Below are 22,332 nucleotides of genomic sequence, written 5' to 3' on the forward strand. Positions count from 1 at the left end.
GGAAGTTTCTATCAAGCGTTTTGTATTTTGATAAGTAGGACTTTGAACAGAGGGAATCTGAGGCTTTTTTTTTTTTTCAGAAGATACACCAGGGATGAGGTACATCACTTGGAATGGAGCTTGCTTTGGTTTGGGGACTTTTCTTTTCTTTTTGATTGATTGATTTATTTTAGAGAGAGAATGCATATAGGGGTCAGAGGGGCAGAGGGAGAGGGGGAGCCCCAAACAGACTCCATGCTTTTTAAAAATATGTATTTTATTTATTCATTTAGAAAGAGAGAGAGAGTGAGCACACAAGCAGGGGGAGCAGCAGGCAGAGGGAGAAGCAGGCTCCCCCCTGAGCAGGGAGCCGGGAGCCCTATGTGGGACTCCATCCCAGGACCCCGGGATCATGACCTGAGCCGAAGGCAGACTCTTTACCAACTGAGCCACCCAGGCGCCCATGCCATCCTCATTTCAAAAGTGAAGAAAGTGAGGCTCAGAGAAGTCTGGCAACCTGACCAGGAGCACAAGCTAGGAACGGATGGGGCAGGAATTCAAGTTCAGGGAGACAGACTACAGATATGCCCCACAGGAATTAGTCCGTTCCCAGGGAGTGAAACCAAAGCTAGCCCCGGCGGCCCGAAACTCAACCACAGAGAGCTGGCTCTTGGCCCCCTTGCTGGCTCCCTGCGTTCTCTCAGCCCCACCCTGCCACCCCCATTTCCCTTCCTGGCCCTGGGGCTCTGCTCCTTCCCCAAACCTGCTCGGCCACAATTCCTTCCAGGATCCCTCATCTGTAAAATGGGGATAATAACAGTGCCTGTCCCAGAAGGGTGTTGTGAGGGTCATTACCATCCCCATTTCAATAGTGTCTCAGAGACCTATGAAAGCAACTGAGTAGAAGCCTTGTCGGTAGTTGATGGTTGAGAGGTGGAGTAGCGGCCTGCCCAGGGTTGCTCAGCTAGGAAGTGTGAAGTGGGACTTGAATCGCAGCCTCCTTGCCACTAAATAGAGCTTTATTTGTTGAGTCAGAATACACTTAGCATGGGAAGAGGGCATGAAGCTCTCTAACTGAGAGAGGGGAGGCAAGCAGGGAAGGCTTCCTGGAGGAGGTGACGTTTAAGCTGGACCTTGAAGAACCGTGAAATATGTAGACTGGAATGAAGGGGGTCTGCATACTGGAGATAAGGCCGGAAATGTGACCACAGCTATTTCTTGAGGTTCTTCAGGAACCAGGCTGTGTGCTGACAGCTGTACCTGATCTCATGAGATTTCCCCACCATCCTATGAGGTGGGTGTTAATAGGGTGAGAAAAGTGAGGCTCAGAGAGTTTATAAAACTTGCCTGGGGTCACACAGTTGGTAAAGTGACTGGGACTGGATTTAAACCCAGTGCTGTCTGCTACAAAGTCTGGGCTCTTGATCATTGTGCATTAGTGTTACGTCATCCTCGAGATCTGAGTATAAGGACCAGGTATGAAGCTGGGGACCAACTCTGGAGGGTTTTGAACGCCAGCCTCAGACCCGCATAGGAATCACGCAGCACCAGGCAGGAACTGGCAGACTTGGAATTTAGCTTCTTGCAGCTGAGGTCACTTCTTGGAGCCTAGGCATCTCTAAGCTGGAGAGACTGGGAATGTAAATGGATTATTGGCAATGAAGGTTTTGAATGAGGGAGGGAGGCTCTTGTGTGTGACAAAAGGATTGTTTAGGAGAAACATGGAGATGTTCAAATATTTACTGAATGTGGGGCTCTGGGAATGTCACTGAGAACAAGACATAGCTCTGCACTCTGGACCCGCAGTCCCCATCCAGGCCTGCAAGGGGCAGGCACAGCTTGGGAGGGTGGGGGAGAAAGCTTTTATTGGAACAAACAAGGGCTCAGAAGCTGGCCTATTCAGATTGGACCGCCAGTTCTCAAGTCAGTGAATCTCTCTGTGATCCTAGACAAGTTACTTAGCCTTTCCGTCTCTCCAGTCTTTACCACGAAGACCATCGTGCCTCCTCCTGGGATTGTTGGATTCAATGAAATAAAACAACTAGCAGGGTGGTTGGCCTACTGGAGGCCCTCAGCAGATGTTAGTATCCTCCTATCATGAGGTATAAATATTAGGCTCCACCCATCGCCCCCCTGCCAGGAAAGAAAACAGGTTCCTGGCTTTCATTTTAGCGGGGCAGAAAAAGGATATAAAAGCGTATATGCAAAATAACCAAAAGCCTTTGGCCTGGGTAATGTGCTGCTGGGTCCGGGCTCAGGACAGGACTCCGTGCCCGAATTCCCTCCTTCCCGCACTCCCCTCTCCCCGCCACAGGGAATCCAGGCCCTTTCCTCAGCAAGCTCTGGCTGCTTCTGCACGGTACCGAACCACGACCCCAGGCTGTTTCTCCCGCGGCTAGGGACGGCGGGCGCCCGGCAACAGGAGGTGTGGCGGCCCCTTTAAGCAGCGAAGCTCGTGTTGCAATCGCAGCCTCGGGAACCGGTCCTTTCCGGGGGGTGGAGCCTGTGCCAGTAGCGGCGGCCAACCAAAGCGCTGCATTTTCCGCGGGAGATCCGAATTTCGCGGCACGCAGTTTGGCGCTAAAAAAAAAAAAAAAAGAGGAGAAGGAGGAAAAAAAAAGAGGCAGAGAAAGACTTGGGGACCAGAGAGCCAGGCGAGAGGGAGTCGGTGCAATCGGCCCCTCTTCCCCGTCTGAGCGCATCACCTCTCCTCCGAGCCCCCGGCGACCCCAGAGACCCCTACCAGGAGCCAGCCAGACCCCAAGCGCCGAGGTCTTTGGGGGCGCGGGGCCGTCCCGGGTCGCCGTCGCCCTCGGGGTGGGACAGCCACTGGCCGTGCCGCCGCCGCCGCCGCCGCGGGGCGATCTCCAAGCGGGGATCTCCAAGCGCTGCTCAGCTCGGCCGCTGGCCAGGAGGGGAGGGTCCGGCCTTGCCCCGCAGGCGTCCATTGGCGGCTTTCCCCAGCCTCCGCTCCATGCCTCGGGCGGTGTGAGCCTCCGCGGGCTACGGAGCCCGCAGGTGCCTGCGGGCGCGCCAGGCCCGGTTGGGGAGGGGGCGTTGCGCTCGCCATGCTGCGAGGGCCCCAGGCCCTGGCTCCAGCCGCCGGGCCGCCCTCGAAGGGACTGCACGCGATGAGCCCTACCGAGCTGTGGCCGCCCGGCCTCAGCAGCCCCCAGCTCTGCCCGGCCACCACCACCTACTACACCTCGCTGTACCCGCAGACTGTGCCTCCCACTGCGGCGCCCGGCACCTGCCTCGACGCCACCCCCCACGGACCGGAGGGCCAAGCTGTGCGATGCGTGCCCGCTGGCCGGCTGCCGGTAATGCTGGGGACCTCCCCACCGCCGCCCACCGCTTCTCCCTCTGTTTTTGCGGGTGTGGGAAAGGAGGGAGGGGCGCCTGGGACCCAGTTTGAACGAAGCAGGTCGAGTTGGGGAGGGAAAAGAGGGCTTTCAGCTTCCAGAACAACCCATTGCCCTCATATCTGAGTTGAAGGAGCCCTTCATTTTCGGACTTGGGATGAAATAACCATGCACTGGAGTGGAATGAGCACTGGACTGGGAGTGCGGAGACTCAACCCACTACCCCCAGTGCACCGTGTGACCTTGAGGAAGTCCACGGAGCTGACATTGCCACCATTCCTTCATTCTTTCATTCATTGTTTGGTCCAGAAACTGGTACTGGGCATCTGCTATGGCACAGGTATAAGGCTTGGTCTAGGCGTAGAATGGGGGACTTTAAGATGGGGGGCAGGGATGGGGTGTCTCTCAGGTCCAGTCTAGCTTGGACAGACTCTAAATTTCCTGTACAGCCGACTCTTTCCCAATTATCTGCCCTATGGCTCTCCCAGACCCAGTCTTCCCTCCCAGACAGCCAGTAGCAGGTGCAGACTGGGGGTAGCCCCCTGGGTTTCCTATTCAGATGGACTTTTCCTTCCTCAAGCCCCCAGGCCATTGCCAGGGAGGGCCTTAAATGTGGTGGCACCAGGTACAGGGTGTGTTTTGTGGGAGTGGAATTCCTGGAGCCCTTGAGAATGGAAACAACCATAGGGTAGAGGTGGGTGGGGTGGGAAAAGCCCTGGGGAACTGGGTGGTGGATGGGTAGCTTGGTTTCTGGTCCTGACTGCCACTAATTCAGTGTGGCTCTGGACAAGTCTTGGCCCCAGTCTGGGCTTACATTTCCTTCTCTTGAAAATGCGTCTGTCCATGGCATAGTTGGGCTAACTCATCTCAGGTCATTTCCAGCTCCTGGTCCTGGGTTTTGGAAAGCGGCTCCAGGAAGGGGAGATGGAGGTGCTGTAGTTTGCTTCGTTGTGAGTGGTGTGGATAATTTCAGGTACAGAGAGATAAGACCAGCCCTCCCTGCCGTAGAGGCATCAGGTCAGACCTTTGTTGGTAGACAGGCACAGACCCCCCAGCCTTCCCCGGATGCAGCAGGCACAAGTCCCTGCTAGGGGAATCATGCTTTGCCCATGCTCAAGGCTTTAAACTTTCCAGAGCCCCTTCCTGCACGAGGGAGCCAGGGGTGCTATCCTGTTTCACAGGTCAAACAGCCAAAGATAATTGAGACTGGGTATCTATCTTTATATTCAGCATTTTACAACCTAACACAGTTTTGTACCCTGGGAAGGAGGAGGCCTTAGTAGCTCCAGGGAGAAGCTGAGGCACAGAGTGAGGATATGATCTGTACAAGGTCATGCAGGGAGGTGCATGACCAAGGCTGGTGATCATTGGTCTCTTCTCTGCAGCCTTGACTTTCTGCAGTACTGCCTGACCGAGGAGCTGGGTGCCCCGGGCGGGGGGAAGGGGCTCAGTGGAGGGTGCAGTTTTCTCTGGCCAGCTGCTATCAGGCGCCCAGGCGGGGTTTCAGTGGCTGCGTTTCAGTAACAGCTGTGGTTTTGAACTGCTTCCCTCCCAGAGGAGCCTGAGTGCATCTGTCTGTAGCTCCCTCCCAGAGGGGCTCAGTGATCACAGCAAGAATGGTTCTCTTTTACTGAACGCCTCTCGTGTGCCAGTCACTGCTTGGCACTCCTCACACTCATTATCTTGGCCAAGATGCTTGGGATGAGGCATCTTACAGATGAGGAAACTGAGCAGAGACGTGAAGTCACTTGTCCAAGTCACAAGCCAAGCAGTGGGAGAGTCTCCTTGCATTAGACTGCCCTAAAGGCCTATCAGGCCCAGAGCCCCCTCTCCCATCAGATGCCCTCTGGCCCCCAGCCCCATGGGCAGGCCTGGCCCCCCGCTTACTCATTTTACCAGGGCGGGACCTGGAGCAGCTCCAAACCCAACCCTGGGTGTGGCTGCTTGGGTTGTGGCCAGGCTGCAAAGGGCAGGGTGAGTAGGATCTCTTGGGGAGCTGCTGTTTAAAGGGACCTCGGGGATGGCAACCAAGTTCAGTGGCAGAATAGAAGCCTGAGCCCTGGTCTCACTCGCTGTCTGGGGCTCTTTCCAGCACCCTCTGGGGAAGGCTTGGGATGTTCCTCTATGGAGTCCCTAGTCCAGCCAGGCACACTACACGATTCTCTCTTATTCCTATGGGAATCTGTGAAGAGGGTGGGATTCTGCACGGTTCTTCTTTTTGTCTGGCTTTTCCCAAAGTCCCCCTGAGAAGCTTGAAAGCAAAGGAGCATGTTAAGGACCAATCCTCTGAGGCGGGTCAGATGTGGAAATGCAGGCTGCTGAGTGGTAGGGCTGGGATCTGGAACACTTGCTCCTACCCCCACTGCCTAAATTAGGACTTGGGGCTTGGAAAAAGCCTGGCTTCATTCCCTGAGTGACCTTGGGCAAGTCACTTCCCTTCCTTTGAGCCCCACCTTCGTCACCTTGCTGCCCAGAGTGGGGTTGCGTCTGGGTATCTCTGGCCCCCTCATTTCTGGGCCTGCCTTTTTTCCCGAGGGGTTGGTGGGGAGCTTGAATCCTAACCAGGCCTTTAAGAAACAGCCAAAGGGGCTGCCTCCTAAGAGGTCCAGATTAGAGCAAATGTGCCTTTGTTCTTGGCACATTCCCGTCTCTTCAGCTTCCCTCTGCACTTCCCCCTTGCTGGCGGCCCTGGGACCTTTAGTGATGGCGGCTTCCGTGTGTGAGCCAGGCGCTTTGCTGCACCGTCACTGGGTCCCCGGCCAGGGTGGAGCAGAGTATGCCCATTTTACAGGTGGGGCTCCAGAGGTCAACTGACTTGCTGAGCTTACCCGGCTAAGAAGGGGGGAAGCCTGGAGGGGAACCCAGAGGGATCTGGCTCCAAGCCCTTTGCTCTGGCTCTTCTTGGCCCTCATCTTCCTGGGCTTGTCCTCTGCCACCTCTGTTCTGTAGGCTCAGGCACATCCATGGGCCTTGCCCCAAGGTGTCAGGGAGATGTCCTTAGGTGAGGCACATTTTGCTGCTTTGGGATGCTTGAAGTACAGGGTAAGGGGAGGGACTGTAAGGGAAGGGAGGGAACTGCTATGTGTATATAAAGTAATGGGGGGCTGGTGGGCACAACCAGGCCTCGGCTCAAGTTCTAGCAAAATCTGGGGGAATGTGTGCAAAAGAGCTGAGACAGCCTGGCACGTGGCTTTGGAGTCAGACAATCCTGGGTTCAAACTCTGGCTCTGCCCTTTGTCTGTGTGACCTTGGGTTCATGCCTTACCCCCTCTGAGTCTCCGTTTCTCTTCTGCCAAGAGAGATTGCCAGGACTGATGGTACAGGACTGATGGGCACATGATACTCCATTCAAGGTCCTTTCTTCTCCCTGCTCTGCAGTAGTGAGGCTCTTGCTCGTGTTCTGTGAACTCAGCAGGGCCTGGCTCCTGTTGGGTGGGCAAGGTGGATGGCGTTGGGGAGACTGGGCTGCCCCACTTCTGTCCCGGGTAGAACTCAGCTTGACCTCTTCCTCTCCCTGCTCTTGGCATTCCTTCTTGAGAGATGGGGGAAGGGTCCTCGGATGGACAACCTCGATCAGGATTGACAAAGACGTTGGAGTTCACCAGGTCCCAGTTACTTCAGCTGTTAAATGGGGCTTGGTGGTGCTGGGGAGATTCGGTGAGGTGATGAATGTTGGGGCTCGGCCCAGGGCATGTGGAAGTTCTCAGTGAACGGCTGGGCCTTTCTCTAGAGACAAGATAAGTCACATTCCCTAGAATCTAGGATCTCACCAGCTGAGAGGTTAGAAAAAGAATATGCCAGAGGGTCTTCAAGAGGAATGAGCAGGGACGTGTTTGGATCATGTCCAGGTCTGGATAGGGGTGGACGAGAGGAGCATCATATCCAGGCTCCTCAAACCAAGGAGCAGGTCTCCTGGAATCAGTCCAGGAGGACTGCCTGGAGGAGGCAGGAGCAGGGAGGGGAGCTGATAGCCGGAAGCGCTGTCACCACTTCCCACACCTGTCAGCCCAGCTGTGCTCAGCAGCAGTTAGAAGTGTCAGACCTGCCAAGCATGACCTCACTGTTAAAGGTTAAAATAGGCCTCTCTGTCCCAGCCAGCTTCAGGGTGTCTGGGTGATTAGGGGAGAGGGAGAGGAAGGAAATGGGCTCAGGGGCCCCCTGAAGGGTGTGTCAAAGAAGAGGCCAAGCCTGGATTTCAGGAAGGGAGTCCGCATTTTCTGAACACCTACTGTGTGCTGAGCCGTAGGGTGAGCACTTGGCAGGGGTTATCTCCTTGGTTTCTCACAGTGGCCCCTCAAAACAGGTGTTTTCTGCTTCATTTTACAGAGGAGGAAAGTGAGGCTCCTAGCTGTTGCGTACTTCCCCAAGTCTCGCACACACACACACACACATGCAGTGAGCCCACAAAGGAGCTGGGAGAGTCAAGTCCAGGCCTCTGACCTATGCCCCAATGCCCCAGTACCCTAGCCCTGCCCCTGCCCAGCCCTAACAGGAGAGAGGCCCCTTCCGGTGCAGTGCAGCTTCTGGGCCTAACTGGGGCCTGGTGGCAGCGGGGTGAGGAGCAGATGTCTGTGGTTCCATTTCCCCAGCAGGTGTTTCCCAAGCTTGGCGGGAACAGGCAGGGGGAGCAGGGGGACCTCAGCTGTTTGTCCTTGAGATGCAGGGGAGGGATTCATTGTCTGCCCCTCTCAGCAAAGAAAGATTGGCAAATGGAGTCTATTCAGGAGGCCCCCGGGGCCCTTGAGTTGGAGCCCAAACATGGGGGTGGGGAATGTTTGCTCGGCTTCCCGATGTGGGCACCTCCCTGGGGTGTGGCACGGAGCCAGGAAGTCCCCTGGGCCTGGGCGGTTGCCCAGCCCCACCCTGATAAGGGCCAGCTGTGGGGCTGTAATGGGCACCAGGGCAGGCTGGGCCAGCTGCTCGTGCACTTGGTGGGGCGGGAGGCGTTCCCCAGCCCGATGTGGTTTAGGTCCTACCCACCTCTTCCTCCCTACTTCAGCCTCTGGGCGTGGGGGGTTGGGGATGGCGGATGTAGAAGTGACCTTGGGGCCCATTATGACGCAACCCTGAGCCCTTGGCCAGACTGGCTTCGGAAGTCTTCGTGTACCTGCACCTCAGGCTGAGGCTCAGGACTCCTTTTCCCCCCAAAAGCTCGCTTGGCCAGTCACTGCTGTTTCCTTACCAAGTGCCGAGATGTTTCCCCCGGACTGGCGATAAACTGAGGCACAGAAAGCAGCTGCCGGTGGCCTCCATGCTTTGGCCCCAACTCGGGGAAAGACTGAAAGAGGAATGATACTCAAACTCTGCCTCTCTCTCCTCTCTCCAAGGCCAAAAGGAAGCTGGACCTGGAGGGGATCGGGAGACCAGCGGTCCCTGAGTTCCGGACTCCCAAGGGGAAGTGCCTTAGAGTGGACGGTCTCCCCAGCCCCAGAAGTAAGCCGCACAGATGGGGCATCTAAGGCAGGCTCAGGAGGGGGGTGGGAGGGGAGGGCAGGCAGGGGCAGAGGGCAGCAGCCCTACCCACATCAGCAGGAGTGATATTTGTGGCACACTTCCCGGTTTACAAAGCAGCTTCCTCTGCCATCTCTCACGGGACACTGCCAGTCGTCAGCACTGTCCCCCTTTCCCTGATGAGGCTGTCAGAGACTCAGAGCCTGAGTGATTTGCCCAAGGTCACACTGGTGGTGGTGGGGAGGGGTGTCAGGGCCCAAACCCAAGCGGGCACAGCCTCTCCCACACCACGCACCACTCTCGTGACCTCAATGTGGTGACGGGTGTTTCACTTGGGAGCTTACTCATTTTTTTTAAAAAAAGTTTGTATTTAGTTCAGTCTGACCTTTTCTAAAAGAGAGACTCCAGCTCCGAGGGGAGCAGGGCTAGTCGGGGTCTTTATCCCACAGGCAGAGAGCTGAGTGAGTGATTCCAAGGGAAGCCTGGATTAGTCTAAACCGTGAAGATCCTGGGGCTGCCTGAGCGGGGTGGGCGGTGTCTTTTGAGAGCTAAGCTGCAGGAAATTTCTACTTCTGCCTCTTGATATGTTCAGTCAACATCCTGGTTCCAGCCGGAGTTTTAGAAACTTAGGTTAGGGAGGAACAATGATTTGGGGGGTCGGAGACCTCATGAAGAAGGTATGTCACTGGGTGGGAAGCATGAGGGTCGGGGATCTGGGCAGGACTCTGGTCCCTCCTGCCGTGAGCCTTAGCTGTCTCTTCTGTAAAACAAAGCCCAGCTGGGTCAGGGAGGGCAGGAAAGCTGGCCCTCCTGTGTGGGTAGAGGCTGCCTGCAACATTTTATAGAGAGACACTAGGAGCACTGATCATTCAGTAGTGTCTGCCAGGGACCCCAAACATGACCAAAACCTCCTGTGTGCCGAATGCCTGCCATCTGTATGTGACGGGGTTCAAAAGTCCCCTTCCGGAGGAATCTGACGCTCTCCAAAGCTCAGTTTCCAGAACTCTTCCGCGGCTAGCTTGCTGTAGGACTTTGCAAGTCACTTGATTGCCAAAGTCCTCTTGTGGTTTAAGATACTGCCGCTGGGATGTGGTCTTGTGACATCAACCCCATTAAGAAAGTCTCTTTTTTTCACGAACCTGCCCCACTTGGTATTATAGGACTGATTCCTTTCCGATAATCATTACTGTGGAAATGATTACTATACGTGGAAAGAAAAAGCAAGTCGAAAAATGTGCCCGAGTCCCAGCCCATCATTCTCTTTCTCTCATTACCCTAATTCCAGATTGCTGGCAAAGCCGGCAAGAGAGGGGAATGGTTAAGAAGACAGACTCTGCAGCCAGGCTGCCTGGATTTAAATCCCAGCTTTGGCACTTTCTAGCTGAGTGAGCTAGAGTCACTTTCCCTGTCTGTTCCTCAGTAGTCTCATCCATGAAATGGGGATGGTTGTACAGCAGCCTCTTAGGGGGTCGCAAGGATTGAATTTGTTGTATATGGAAAGTGCTTAGAACCGTGATCCTACACACAGTGCTTGTCGTCGTTGGTGGTGGGGTTGTTGATAAGGCTCCCTTAAGCTATGGTGGGAAGGTGCTCTGAACCAGGAGTTAGAAGAGGCTTGGTCTCCAGTCCTGTCCCTGCCCCTGACTGTGAGACCTTGAACAAGTCACGTTCCCTCTCCAGGTCTCAGGTTCCCTGCCTGGACAGGAGAGGTGAACAACCATGAGGTTTACAGAACCTCGTGGTGCTCTGTGAACTGGAGAGTGGTTGTTCCTGTGTTCATGGGAAGGGCGGTACCTGTTAGGTCCCCATCCGTGGACGAGGCTGCCCAGGTGGCTCTCCCTGAGTGGTGACTGGGCCTCTTTCCCCCTCAGCCCCCAAGTCCCCTGGAGAGAAGACTCGTTATGATACGTCGCTGGGGCTGCTCACCAAGAAGTTCATTTACCTCCTGAGCGAATCCAAGGATGGGGTCCTGGACCTGAACTGGGCTGCCGAGGTGCTGGACGTGCAGAAACGGCGCATCTATGACATCACCAACGTGCTGGAGGGCATCCAGCTCATCCGTAAGAAGGCCAAGAACAACATCCAGTGGGTGTGAGTGCCTGGGCTGGGGCCGATGGTGCCCGTGGGTGCACGTGCCATGGGTGAAGGTGGGGGAGGGGCACGATATCCAGCGGGTGCAGGGGGTGCTGGTGCCAAGAGCAACATCCCATAGGCTTACATGCTGGGAGCTGAGCCAACGTATTGAAGAGGGATTTCTAGAACATGTAAAGACTAAGAGGACCCAGATCGCCTTGAGTTGGGGACCCCAAGATTCCCCTCTTCTAGATTAAAAAAGTCCCCTGGACCTGGGCTGTTGCAACTGACCCTCTTTCCAGCTCAGATCTGAGTCCTCCGGGCTCCTTTCCTCCTACGAAGACCAGAGCAGACCTGCAGGGAACCCAGGCAAGGCATTTGGGGGAAGCTGGGGTGTAAGGTGGACCGTGTTGAGAGCTCTTCAAAAGCAGGGTCAGGCTTGACTTGTCTCTTTTCCCTAGCCCAGCCCCCGAACTTCAGGTTCCATTTCCAGCGGCTCCCTGCCTGCTAGGCAGGACCACTGATTTGCACAGCCCAGGGAGCCCCACTGTAGACAACACCGATGGCCCCGTTCTGGGGTTTTGCACGGTCTGGGCGGGTCTGCGTGGCAGCCCTAGGGTTGGGGCCCCTGGATGTGGACTGAGACTGACACGGGGGAACGGCTCTCTTCCCAGAGGCAGGGGAATGTTTGAAGACCCCACCCGGCCCGGGAAGCAGCAGCAGCTGGGGCAGGAGCTGAAGGAGCTGATGAGCGCGGAGCAGGCCTTGGACCAGCTCATCCAGAGCTGCTCTCTGAGCTTCAAGCACCTGACGGAGGACAAGGCCAACAAGAGATATCCTGTCTGGCTGGGAGGGGGGGTAGCGGTCAGGGAGCGGGGCCCTGCTGCATGCTCTATCCATCCTGAGTTCCTGCAGAATCTCCCTCAGGGTCTGTCATGTCTGTTTCTTTTCTTTTCTTTCTCCCACCCCCCTTTTTTTAGAGGTTTTATTTATTTATTTATTTGACAGAGATCACAAGTAGGCAGAGAGGCAGGCAGAGAGAGAGAGGGAAGCAGGCTCCCCGCTGAGCAGAGAGCCCGATGTGGGGCTCGATCCCAGCACCCTGAGATCGTGACCTGAGTCAAAGGCAGAGGCTTAACCCACTGAGCCACCCAAGCGCCCCTCATAGACAGTTTTTAATGTTGCTACAAATCCTTCCTATTTGCTTGATCCACATGGAATTGTTGCTATTGGACCATTTTTTACAAAAGTACCAACCTCATGTGATTTAACCTAGTGTTTAGAATGATTTGAGACTGTCTTGCTCAGACTATGTTCTGGTTTGTTGAGAAGGCCTAGAATCAACTTTTAGATTTTTTTTTTTTTTTTTTATTTGAGAGAGAGAGAGAGACCGAGCACAAGTAGGTGAAGCAGCAGGCAGAGGGAGAGGGAGAAGCAGGTTCCCCACTGAGCAGAGAGCCTAACATGGGGCTCGATCCGAACCGAAGGCAGCTGCTTAACCAACTGAACCATCTAGGTGCCCCTAGAATCAACATTTAGATTGATTTGAGATTTCTGCTTTTATTTTTTTAAAAGATTTTATTTATCCACCTGACAGACAGAGATCACAAGTAGGCAGAGAAGCAGGCAGAGAGAGAGGAGGAAGCAGGCTCCCTGCTGAGCAGAGAGCCCGATGCGGGGCTCGATCCCAGGACCCTGGGATCATGACCTGAGCTGAAGGCAGAGGCTTTAACCCACTGAGCCACCCAGGTGCCCCGAGATTTCTGCTTTTATAAAACAGGATTGTGATGAATATCTTTGTATAGAGAATATTTTCCTTTATTTTTTACTTATTTCATTAGATTCCTAGGATTAAAATTATAAACATGGACTTTGCTTAGGGTTTTCTTTTTCTTTTTTTTTTTTTAAGATTTTATTTATTTATTTGACAGACAGAGATCACAAGTAGGCAGAGAGGCAGGCAAAGAGAGAGATAGGAGGAAGCAGGCTCCCTGCTGAGCAGAGAGGCCGGTGCAGGGCTCCATCCCAGGACACAGAGATCATGACCTGAGCCGAAGGCAGAGGCTTAACCCACTGAGCCACCCAGGCACCCCTGCTTAGGCTTTTCATCCATTTTTCCCAAATGGCTCCACCATCTCATTGGTTTTAGGATCTCACCTTGTATTTTCAGAAGGATGCTAGGCATTGGAGAAATGTACAAAAGTAAGACAGGTCTTACTACCTGCTCAAAGATAAGGATCTAGTCTGAGAGATAAAGTCTTTTTTTTTTTAATATTTTATTTACTTATCTGAGAGAGAAAGAGCACAAGAAGGGAAAAGGGATAAGCAGACTCCCTGCTGAGCGGGGAGCCTGGTGTGGGGCTCGATCCCAAGACCTCAAGATCATGACGCGAGCCACAGTCAGATGCTCAACTGACGGAGCCACCCAGGCTCCCAAGATAGTCTAGAAAACGGACAAGAGGCAACATTTTAAAAAATTAATTAAAAAAGTGATTTGTACTCCCATTTGTTTTCTAAAGGGATCCACGGTAGCTTACAATGCTAAAAGGACGGGTAGTCGTTTTTGGTTATTTGTAAGCTGTGGAAGGAGTGAGAAAGACATGTTCAGAGGCTTTGTCTGGCAGGCTAGAGGTTTGAATTTTGACCGGTTACTTCTCTTGACTCTCATGCCCCTACACTGGCCTACGTGACTTACCAGGACATCCGTGCTGTTGGCAACTTTAAGGAGCAGACGGTGATCGCTGTCAAGGCCCCTCCGCAGACAAGACTCGAGGTGCCCGACAGGAGCGAGGTGAGAGGGGGAGCATTTGGCGAAAAGAAGGTTAAGGAGGGTCCCAGGCTGTGCTGTAGGCTCTGTGCCTGGCCCTGCCTAGCCCCAAGCTTCTCTGAACCATTTTGGTGCCCGTAGCAAGATTGGTGGTCTCTGAGCTGGGGCAGCGATGGCAGGAGCTGGAAAGGACAAAAGACGTCAGCTACTGATCTAAAAAAATCTCTGCTCTTGGCACCTTTCTGCACCCACCAGCCCCTGCACTCCTGGGCCTACATGCCATGGTACTGGTGGCTCACCATGATCCCTTCTCGCCTAGGTTAAAGACCCAAATTCTTACTGCTTCCCTAGGAGGCCCTCTGGGCTCTGATCTCACCAGTGTCTTCTCTCATTATGTCCCATTGTGCCTCTGCTTTAGCCCCTATGACTTCTCTGCTGTGTTGCCACCACACTAAGCTCGTCCCCATTATAACACATTCTGCTGCTGCTCCCTCCAGCTGAAATGCTCCTCCCTTGGACTGCCTGGTTTACTGCTATTCGTCCTACAGGTCTCAACTCAAACCTCACTTCCTCAAGGAAGCCTTCCCAGATTACCACCACCCCACCCCTCCCAGATTTCATAAGTACCTGTGCTTTTCTATTGCACTTACCCTCCATTTGCTGGAAGATACGGGTGACTATGTAATGATACTGTGCTTCGCCTATTAGAGGTTAGCTCTACAAAGACATGCTGCACGCCTGTGATACCCCTGGCCCAGAGCTGGACATGTCCTAAGTGCTTGAGAAGTAATTCGTTTAATGGAAGGATGTTAAGATAAATAGGACCTCACCCCTGCCTTGAAGGAGCTCAGGACCTAGTGGGAAAAAGACCCAAGGAAGCAGTCATGTTGCCATTTATAGATTTAAGGTGCTTCGAGGGCCCAGAGAAAGGACAGATAAAGGAAGAGCCCATAGATGGTTACAGGTATTGGGTCCTAAAGAAAGACCAGGACTTTTGTCAGGGGGAACAGGAGTAGAGAGAGGGCCCTGCAGGTGCACTGGGGAGGAGACCTGGGTGCGTGTTGGAATGGCAGGTGTGTATGATGGTGGGAGGGAAGAAGCAGGGGAGGGAAGGCCAAGTATGAGGACTCCTGGTTATAAGCAACAGAAAGCCAAGTCCAAATGGCTTAAGTCAGGGGTGGGGGGTGGAGGGGACTGCAGGGAACCAAGCGAGAGGTCCAGAGGGAAGATTTGGAAACTGCAGGCAAGGCTAGATGCTTCACCCTGTGCTCTCCATCTTTCTCTGCCATTCTCTGCGCTGTTTCCATTCCTAGGTGGGCTTCCCTCTTCTGGAGGCAAAGGTAGCTTTCATGATCCCAGCCCCACAACCCCAGGGGGAAGGGAGCTTCCATTTCCAAGTCCAGCATGAGTCCTGGGTCTGATGCTCGAGACCTGAGCTGAGTCGTGTGCTTCCCTGAACTAGTCACCGTCACTGTGACCTTCCCGGCCTGCTCCCCAAGCTCACCCACTGGAGCTGGGAAAGGTGTTGTTCCCCCAAACTACATGACTTGAGAGTGGCAGAGGAGTGGTTTCCCAAGGGAAAATCGAGATGTTTTCCCTCACAGAAGGGAGCCTGGGGGCCAGACAGGCAGAAGGCAGATGTCCCCCTCGGGTCAGATGGGGCAAGCGTGGGGGCCCAGGTCAGGAGTGTGGCTTGCTCACATGGGTGGTGGGAGGCCTGGGTGTCCATCCATTCGGCTGAACCCATGAGTCAGTGCCCAGCCGCCCAGAGTCATGACCTGGCTTCTCTTCTTCCTCTAGGAGAACCTGCAGATATACCTGAAGAGCACCCAGGGGCCCATCGAAGTCTACCTGTGCCCAGAGGAGGTGCAGGAGCCCGACAGTCCTGCCAAGGAGCCCCTCCCGCCAACCTCCACCCTTGGCCCCAGCCCTGACTCCGCCCAGCCTGGCAGCAGCACGGACCCTGGGATGACAGAACCCGTGGCATCCCCAGGTAGGACCCTCTGTCCAGAGGAGCAGCAGTTGGGAGAGCACCCAGCTTTTGAGTTTCCTCCTCCACGGCAACATTTGTTGGGCAAGGGGAAGCTCGCACTTTACACTTTATAAAGCCTGTGTGTGTGTGTGTGTGTGTGTGTGTGTGTGTGTGTGTGTGTTCTTGTCTCAGTCGGGAGGCTGATGCTGCTCTGGGCTGATGCTGTTCTGGGTCCTGGGTTTGAATCCCTGCACTTCTAACTACCAGCTGTGTGACCTTGGACAAATCACTTAACCTCTCTTTGCCTTAGACTCATCTCTAAGTTGGGCACAGTAACAGTATCTACTTCGTAGGTTGTGAGGATTGAATGAGTTCATATAGGGAAAGCCCTTGGGGTGGTGCCTGGCAGTAACTGCTGGCTATTCTTGTCATTGTTAACCTGCCAGTACTGCTAGAACACACTTCCATGAGGACTCCAACCAGCAAAGCCTTTGGCACTCAGGAAGCCCGCAGTAAATGGGAGCTACAGATTTTTGGAGGAAGGCTCAACTACGATTTTTTAAGTCACAGCTATGTACTGGGTACATCTATGTTATCACATTACTTTTCATAGCAGTTCTTGAGGTAGGCATTATTGTTCCCAGTTTAGAGATGAGTAAACTGAGGCAGAGAGGTAATGTGACTCGCCCAAGGTCTCCTTGGGCAACAGAACTGTGTCTTGACCCTCTGTTTCTACACACCTAGCCCAGTCCTCTCTCCGTGAGGCTCGGAACAGATCAAGGAAGGGGTTCCTGACCAGAGCAGTTCCCCCTTGCTGGGAGGTGGACCGTACAGCTAAAGCTGGCTCTACCTGGCAACAAGCAGCATGAGGCAGTCATCAAGGAGCAGAGAGGCGGGAGATGTCTTGGGGAAGGAGTCCAGAAGGAGTGGAAATGGGAGCCTGGGAAGGCCCTTCCCCCAGGATGGTTTTTCCTTTTACTGGGATCACACAGCAGGTCAGCCTGACACATCCTTTGAGGCTATGGAGGCCAGTGTTCAACTTTCTGTTTTTTTTAGCTCCAGAATTCTCTTAAGTAGAACTCTGGTGTTTAAAAAAAACAGAGCTCGAACTGGTCTGACGGAAGAGGCTTGGTGGGGCGTCCACAGAACACGAGCTGGATTCCATTTCTTTAACTCAAGCGTCCACAAACTATTGCCTGCAGGCCAAATCTGGCCTGTTTTTAAGTGGCCTATGAGCTAAGAATGGTTTTCATGTATTTAAAGAGTTGGGGGCAAGAAGATAGTGACTGTGTAACAGAGACTGTAAGTATCCTGCAAATCCTAAAATACCATCTGGCCCTTTACAGAAGTTTGCTGAGCCCTGATCTAACTCAGCCCTTCATTTTACACATGAATAAGCAGAAGTTCAGAGAGGGTAAGCGACTTCTCTGAGATCACACAGCAAATTGGAGGCAGAGCTTGGACAAAAGCCCAGACCCTCAGCTCTTCTCTGGTGATCTCTTCTCTGTCACACTTCTCCTTGCACCAGTCATCTGTCCCTCTGGGTACCTCCCAGGGCCTATCTCCCATGCCAGACCTATGCCACACCCTGTTTTCTCTCCTGCTTTGCTCTGCCTTCTCACTCTACTGTCAACATGTGCACAGCTCTCCCAGTTAGAGCCACTTTGACTTCAGATGTCCTCTGAGACCTGGGGCAGAGTGGAGGTGGGGGGAGGCCTCCAGCATAAGTAAGGGTGAGGTTTTTACCTCAGTTTTACTGATCAGTTGTGCTCCTGGAAGGAGTAGAGGCTGACAGAGTGCTTGGCGGTGGGGCGGCCTAGGAGCCAGCTCTGTGCCATGGGTGCCCCTCTCCACCCTTGTCGTGTGGCCTCTTAGTGACATCCTTGGCAAAGGGAACAGAAGGACAGTTCCTGGAAGGGGTACACACACACACACATACACACACACTCTCTCTCTCTCTCTCTCTCACACACACACACACATACTCTTACACACTTTCTCACACACGCTCTCACACTCTCTCTCTCTCACACACATATACACACTCACATTGTCTCTCACACACTCTCTCACACATTCTTTCTCTCTCTCACATGCAGACACATACACACACTCCATGTTCTTGCCTGAAGCAGAGCCATTTTGAGATCTGAGCGCCAGGGGCCACATGCAGTCTGGGGACCCAGGTTCTGGCATCACCAGAGGGAATCACTTCCGCTTTGGGGCCTCAGTTTCTCTCATCTGTCATGGAGGGGCTTTGGGTATGGGTTGTCTCTACCATCTCTCCAGGCTCTCACATTCTGAGGTAAACGTGAATGTTGCTACCGTGCAGGAGTCAACGCTGGGAGCCTGGGGCTTGAGTTTGCACGTCACCTGCTATGACTTGGTGACTAGGCGGGACACTTCAGCCCCTCAAAACCTCTGTTCGCACTTCTGTAAAACTGGGACACGTAAAACTCCCTTACGATTTCTGGGTGGGTTACAGGCAGTGAGACAGCGTGAATGTGATTTTTTAAAAAGCTTCTGCGAACCGGGCGCCTGCTCTGTGTGGTCTGGAGATAGAGCGTGAGTCTGAGCCATCAGAGTGGGCACAGATACGAGAGAGCAGCTCCCTCCTGGGTGATAAGCAGAGAGCAAGGTCTGGCCCACAGGGACTTCCACATGCGGGTTATCTCCTTGCTGTTCAGCACGTCAGGGAGGTAGCGCCTTCTTTCCCCTCCCGAGAAAACTGAGGTTCCTGGTCCTATAGCTGGCGAGGCGTGGGCCTGGGGTCCGAGCCTGGACCGCCCCCCCCCCACCACTCCCAAGCCCAGCCTTTCACTAGAACTGCAGGCCTCAGCAACCCACTAAAGAAACATGCCGTTTTTTTCATTCACATACATTTAATTGGCTCCTTTGAGCCTCAGTTTCTTCATCTGTAGATAGGGGTCCCAGGATTACCTCCTGTGGGGCCCCTTGAGGAGGTGAAACACCCCTGTCCTTGAGAGCAGGGCCGGCTATGGTAAGCCCTTGGTAAACCAGAGCTCTTCTTATTTTTATTTATTTATTTATTCATTTATTTATTTGAGAGAGAGAGTGAGAGAGAGCATGAGAGGGGAGAAGGTCAGAGGGGGAAGCAGACTCCCTGCAGAGCAGGGAGCCCGATGTGGGACTCGATCCCGGGACTCTGGGATCATGACCTGAGCCGAAGGCAGATGCTTAACTGACTGAGCCCCCCAGGCGCCCCCAGAGCTCTTCTTATTGATGAGGGTTTTCTCCCTGCACCTATCCCTGAGTCTTCTCAGTAACCCTGCGAGGCAGGGAATGCGTGTCCCCCTTTTAGAGGTGAGGAAGCAGAGGCTCGTCCACATTAAGTCACTTGCCCACAGATACTCAGGAGTAAGAGGCTGATCAGGCAGGCGGACACACCAGCACGGCTCTGTTTCCAAGGAATGCTTGGTTGGGGTTTAAGGCATGACTCAAACGGTGAGATTCTGGGCGTTAGGATATATTTGGGGGGATTCCCAGCACCCTATTCCTTGTCCCTGTGTAGGAAGTCGCCCTGTGACATCTAAGGAGAAATGCTTTTGGTTGCTCGCAGCAGCTGAGCCAGTGTAGCTGGAGAGGCTGCGTGGGAGTGGAAGGAGGCGGGACAGAGGGAACAGAAAGGCCGGCAGGTGCTACATCCTTCGGGGCGTTCTCAGTGCTGGTCAAACTTGGATTGTCTTCCAAGCCATTTTTAAGCCAGAGCACAAGCGTTAAGGCAAGGTGACTGGGAAGAAGTGTCTCAGTGGGAGACGACAGGCTAGACCAGGGTCACAGCACTCGAACTGAATGGACTGGGTGCTGGAGAAATGGCAGGGTTTTTGTTTTTTTTTTTTTTTTAAGATTTTATTTATTTACTAGACAGAGAGAGTGAGAGAGAGCACAAGAAGGGGAGGAACAGAGGCAGAGGGAGAAGCAGGTTCCGTGCTGAGCAGAGAGCCTGATGCGGGGCTCGATCCCAGGACCCTAGGATCATGACCCAACGCAAAGACAGAGGCTTAACCCCACTGAGCCACCCAGGCGCCCCGTTTTTTTTTTCTTTTTTAAAAGATTTTTTATTATTTAGTAATCTTTACACCCAAAATGGGACTCACACTCACAACCCTGAGATCAAGAGTTGTGTGCTCTTCCAATGGAGCCAGCCAGGTGCCCCAAGCGGGTAGGAGTTGGAGACCAAGAGATCCCACCTCTTTCGAGAGGTGGGAGAACAGGGGCAGTGGCTGGAGCTGTGCCGGGAGAGGGAGCGTGTCCCCTGCCATTGGGTGTGAGGCAGGTTTGGAGAGAAGAGGATGCCCAGTCATCCAGGGAAGGGGTGGGGGAGGGCCGTTCCTGGGCTCTGAGGTTTGACCAGAGGCTTTTGGGCACCAGGTCTAAGTGTGACCTCTGTCTGCTTGTCTCCAACACCAGCGCTGACTCCCCAGCAAGTCCCGCAGCCGCCTGCGCCCCCGCCCCTGCCGCTTGTCCCCCTGGAGGCCACCGACAGCCTGCTGGAGCTGCCACACCCACTTCTGCAGCAGACTGAGGACCAGTTCCTGTCCCCGAGCCTGCCGTGCAGCTCTCCCCTGATCAGCTTCTCCCCGCCCTTGGACCAGGACGACTACCTGTGGGGCCTGGACGGGGGTGAGGGTATCAGTGACCTCTTCGACTCCTACGACCTTGGGGACCTGCTGATTAACTGAGTGGCCTTGCCTGTCCCAGCAACCTGCCCTTGGCTCTACCTCCGCACAGACGGACAGGCCCTCTGCCCGCGCAGGGACGTGGGACACAAGGTGCTGCCCTAGGGATGCGGGGGACCTCTTCTCTTTCTCACCCCCCACCCCAGCCAGCTCAAGCTATCTCGGAGAGGGGGTTTGGGTGAGGAGTGTATTAGGGGTTGGGTCCTTTCTTTCCTCATGGAAGCTGGGCCCAGGAAGGCCCATCTGGCTTCTGACCTCTGACCTCTCACATGAAGGGCCACAGGTGAGGCAACCAGGTCCAGGGAAAGGCCCTCCCCTCGCCTTTTGCAGAGGGTGAATTAGGACCCTGAACTTATCAAGAAGCACTTAATGCCTTTGTATTTATTTCAGGTTGAATTTTGTTTGTTTGTCTTCCTTGAGTTTTTAGCAGGGAGATTGTTCTAGTTTCTAGTAAGACTTCTCAGACAGGCCCAGTGCTGTCCACGGTCCGAGGGCAGCCCAGGGCTTCCTGGGCCCCAGGCCAGTCCCCGATTTCCCCGTAGCTGTAGGCCGGGTCTCTGGGGGCTGTCCAGTCTGCTAGAACGCTACTTGCACTTCGGCCTCGTAATTCTAGTAAGTGGTGGCCACAGGCCCTTTGGTTCCTCCTGCCCATGCTCTCCCGCTGAGGCACCAGCCTTGGGTTCCTGGCCTCCTCTGAACCAGGGATGGTTGCAGGGAGCCCTCCCGGGGAGGCGGCATCAAGGCACCAGGTGTGGAGACCCACTTCTGTGGAATTCCCTACCTCTCCATCCCCTTAGAACAGGAAAAACCACCTTCTAGGGAGTCAGCACTGAAAGGCCCCCCTCCCCAGGGAAACACGGACAGGAATGTGGAAGCAGCTAGAGGGCTGCTGAGGCCCTTTCCTCCATTTGTGCCTCTGCTTGGGACAGAGGCTGTCTTACCCTGAGTACCTGGGAGGGAGTGGCAGCCCCGTATAGAGAAAGGTGGGGTTAAAGCAAGAAACTGCCAGAAAGCAGCCCCTTTGGAAGCTGCTGTTATCATCCTCCCCTTCCCTGGAAGGATTTGTTTACTGAAGGGAGTAATTCTTTAAGGATCTCCTCTTCTCTGCAGCTCTCACACAGACCCCCCTGCACCCCAGGACAGAGGTGGCCAGGGCTTGGTGGCATTTTAGCTCGTTTTGTCACGGGAATGCCGAAGGGCTGGCAGGAGTCTTCATTGCAGACCAGACCTTCGCCCTGATGGGGAGACGGGTTTATGTTACCTCTTCAGGCTTAGGGTCCTGAGAAGGATTCTTGCCCTGGCCTGCCCCCCGCCCCCAGAGGCTTGACCGTCCCACAGTGTCTCTGCAGCCCACTTGGGTGTGAGGGATGAGGTCAGCTCTCTTCCCCACCCAACATGGGGCGGGGCTGCTCTGGGCTGAACCAAGGCTGTGCCCTCTGGAGAGAGGCAGCCAGGGATGGTGGTCTTAGAGGCCTACCACCTACCCTCAGGGAGCTAGGTTTCCTCAGGGGCTTGGCTGGGCAGCACTTTTTTTTTTTTTTTTTTTTAAGTTTGTAGCATTAAGTTGGTTTTAAATACGAAGTTGGCCTCATGGGATGGCTCCTGAGTTACCCAGAAGCTGGCATCTGAAGCTGGGGATGTGGGCTTCTTTGGGGGTGGGTCTGGTGTGAGTTAATGCTCGCATGGGGACAGCATGCCTTGTCATTTTCACAACTTCCCGGGCCCCTGACTGTGCCCTCTCAGGAACAGATGTCCCGCTCTGGAAACAGGGTTTATTTTGTAGGCTTTACAGACATGCTGTTGGTGTCCCCTCTCCAGCAAAGAGGCGTCATCAGAAGCCTGCTTGGAAGCCCACTATGTCCAGGGTCAAGGGACTACCTCAGCCCTTGGGCAGGGGACAGGAGTGTTGCTTGGAATCCTGTTGGGGGCCTGTGGGGCCTAGGTGGCTTAGCTGTTCTGAGGTGTCTGGGCTGCTGTTTAGCTATGTCCCATCAACTTCCATGCCTTTGGCTCTGTCTAGAATCTTCT

General features: G+C 54.3%; 1 protein-coding gene across 2 annotated transcripts; it reads left to right on the forward strand.

The window, feature by feature from the left end:
• Positions 1 to 2,744: 2,744 nt before the first annotated feature.
• Positions 2,745 to 21,825, forward strand: LOC111154729 (E2F transcription factor 2). 2 transcript variants are annotated; one of them, XM_022514601.1, is made up of 7 exons: positions 2,745 to 3,299; positions 8,669 to 8,774; positions 10,664 to 10,883; positions 11,540 to 11,698; positions 13,542 to 13,656; positions 15,433 to 15,625; positions 20,024 to 21,825. In XM_022514601.1, exons 1-7 carry the CDS (start codon positions 3,048 to 3,050, stop codon positions 20,305 to 20,307), a joined length of 1,329 nt encoding a protein of 442 aa, XP_022370309.1. In that variant the 5' UTR covers positions 2,745 to 3,047; the 3' UTR covers positions 20,308 to 21,825. The 2 variants fall into 2 exon arrangements, with proteins under 2 accessions (XP_022370309.1, XP_022370308.1); XM_022514600.1 differs by having other exon boundaries at positions 20,036 to 21,825.
• The last annotated feature ends 507 nt before the right edge of the window (positions 21,826 to 22,332 follow it).

Source organism: Enhydra lutris, unplaced genomic scaffold, assembly GCF_002288905.1.
Source record: "Enhydra lutris kenyoni isolate GAN:26980312 unplaced genomic scaffold, ASM228890v2 scaffoldscaffold38, whole genome shotgun sequence".
Taxonomy (NCBI): domain Eukaryota; kingdom Metazoa; phylum Chordata; class Mammalia; order Carnivora; family Mustelidae; genus Enhydra; species Enhydra lutris.

Bases quoted from the DNA above. Each gene is read 5' to 3' on its own strand.
- LOC111154729 (XM_022514601.1), top strand. From the start codon at position 3,048: ATGCTGCGAGGGCCCCAGGCCCTGGCTCCAGCCGCCGGGCCGCCCTCG. The intron at 11,699-13,541 runs ATATCCTGTCTG...TCATGCCCCTAC, and splicing joins GAGGACAAGGCCAACAAGAG to ACTGGCCTACGTGACTTACC. The intron at 15,626-20,023 runs GTAGGACCCTCT...CTGTCTGCTTGT, and splicing joins AGAACCCGTGGCATCCCCAG to CTCCAACACCAGCGCTGACT.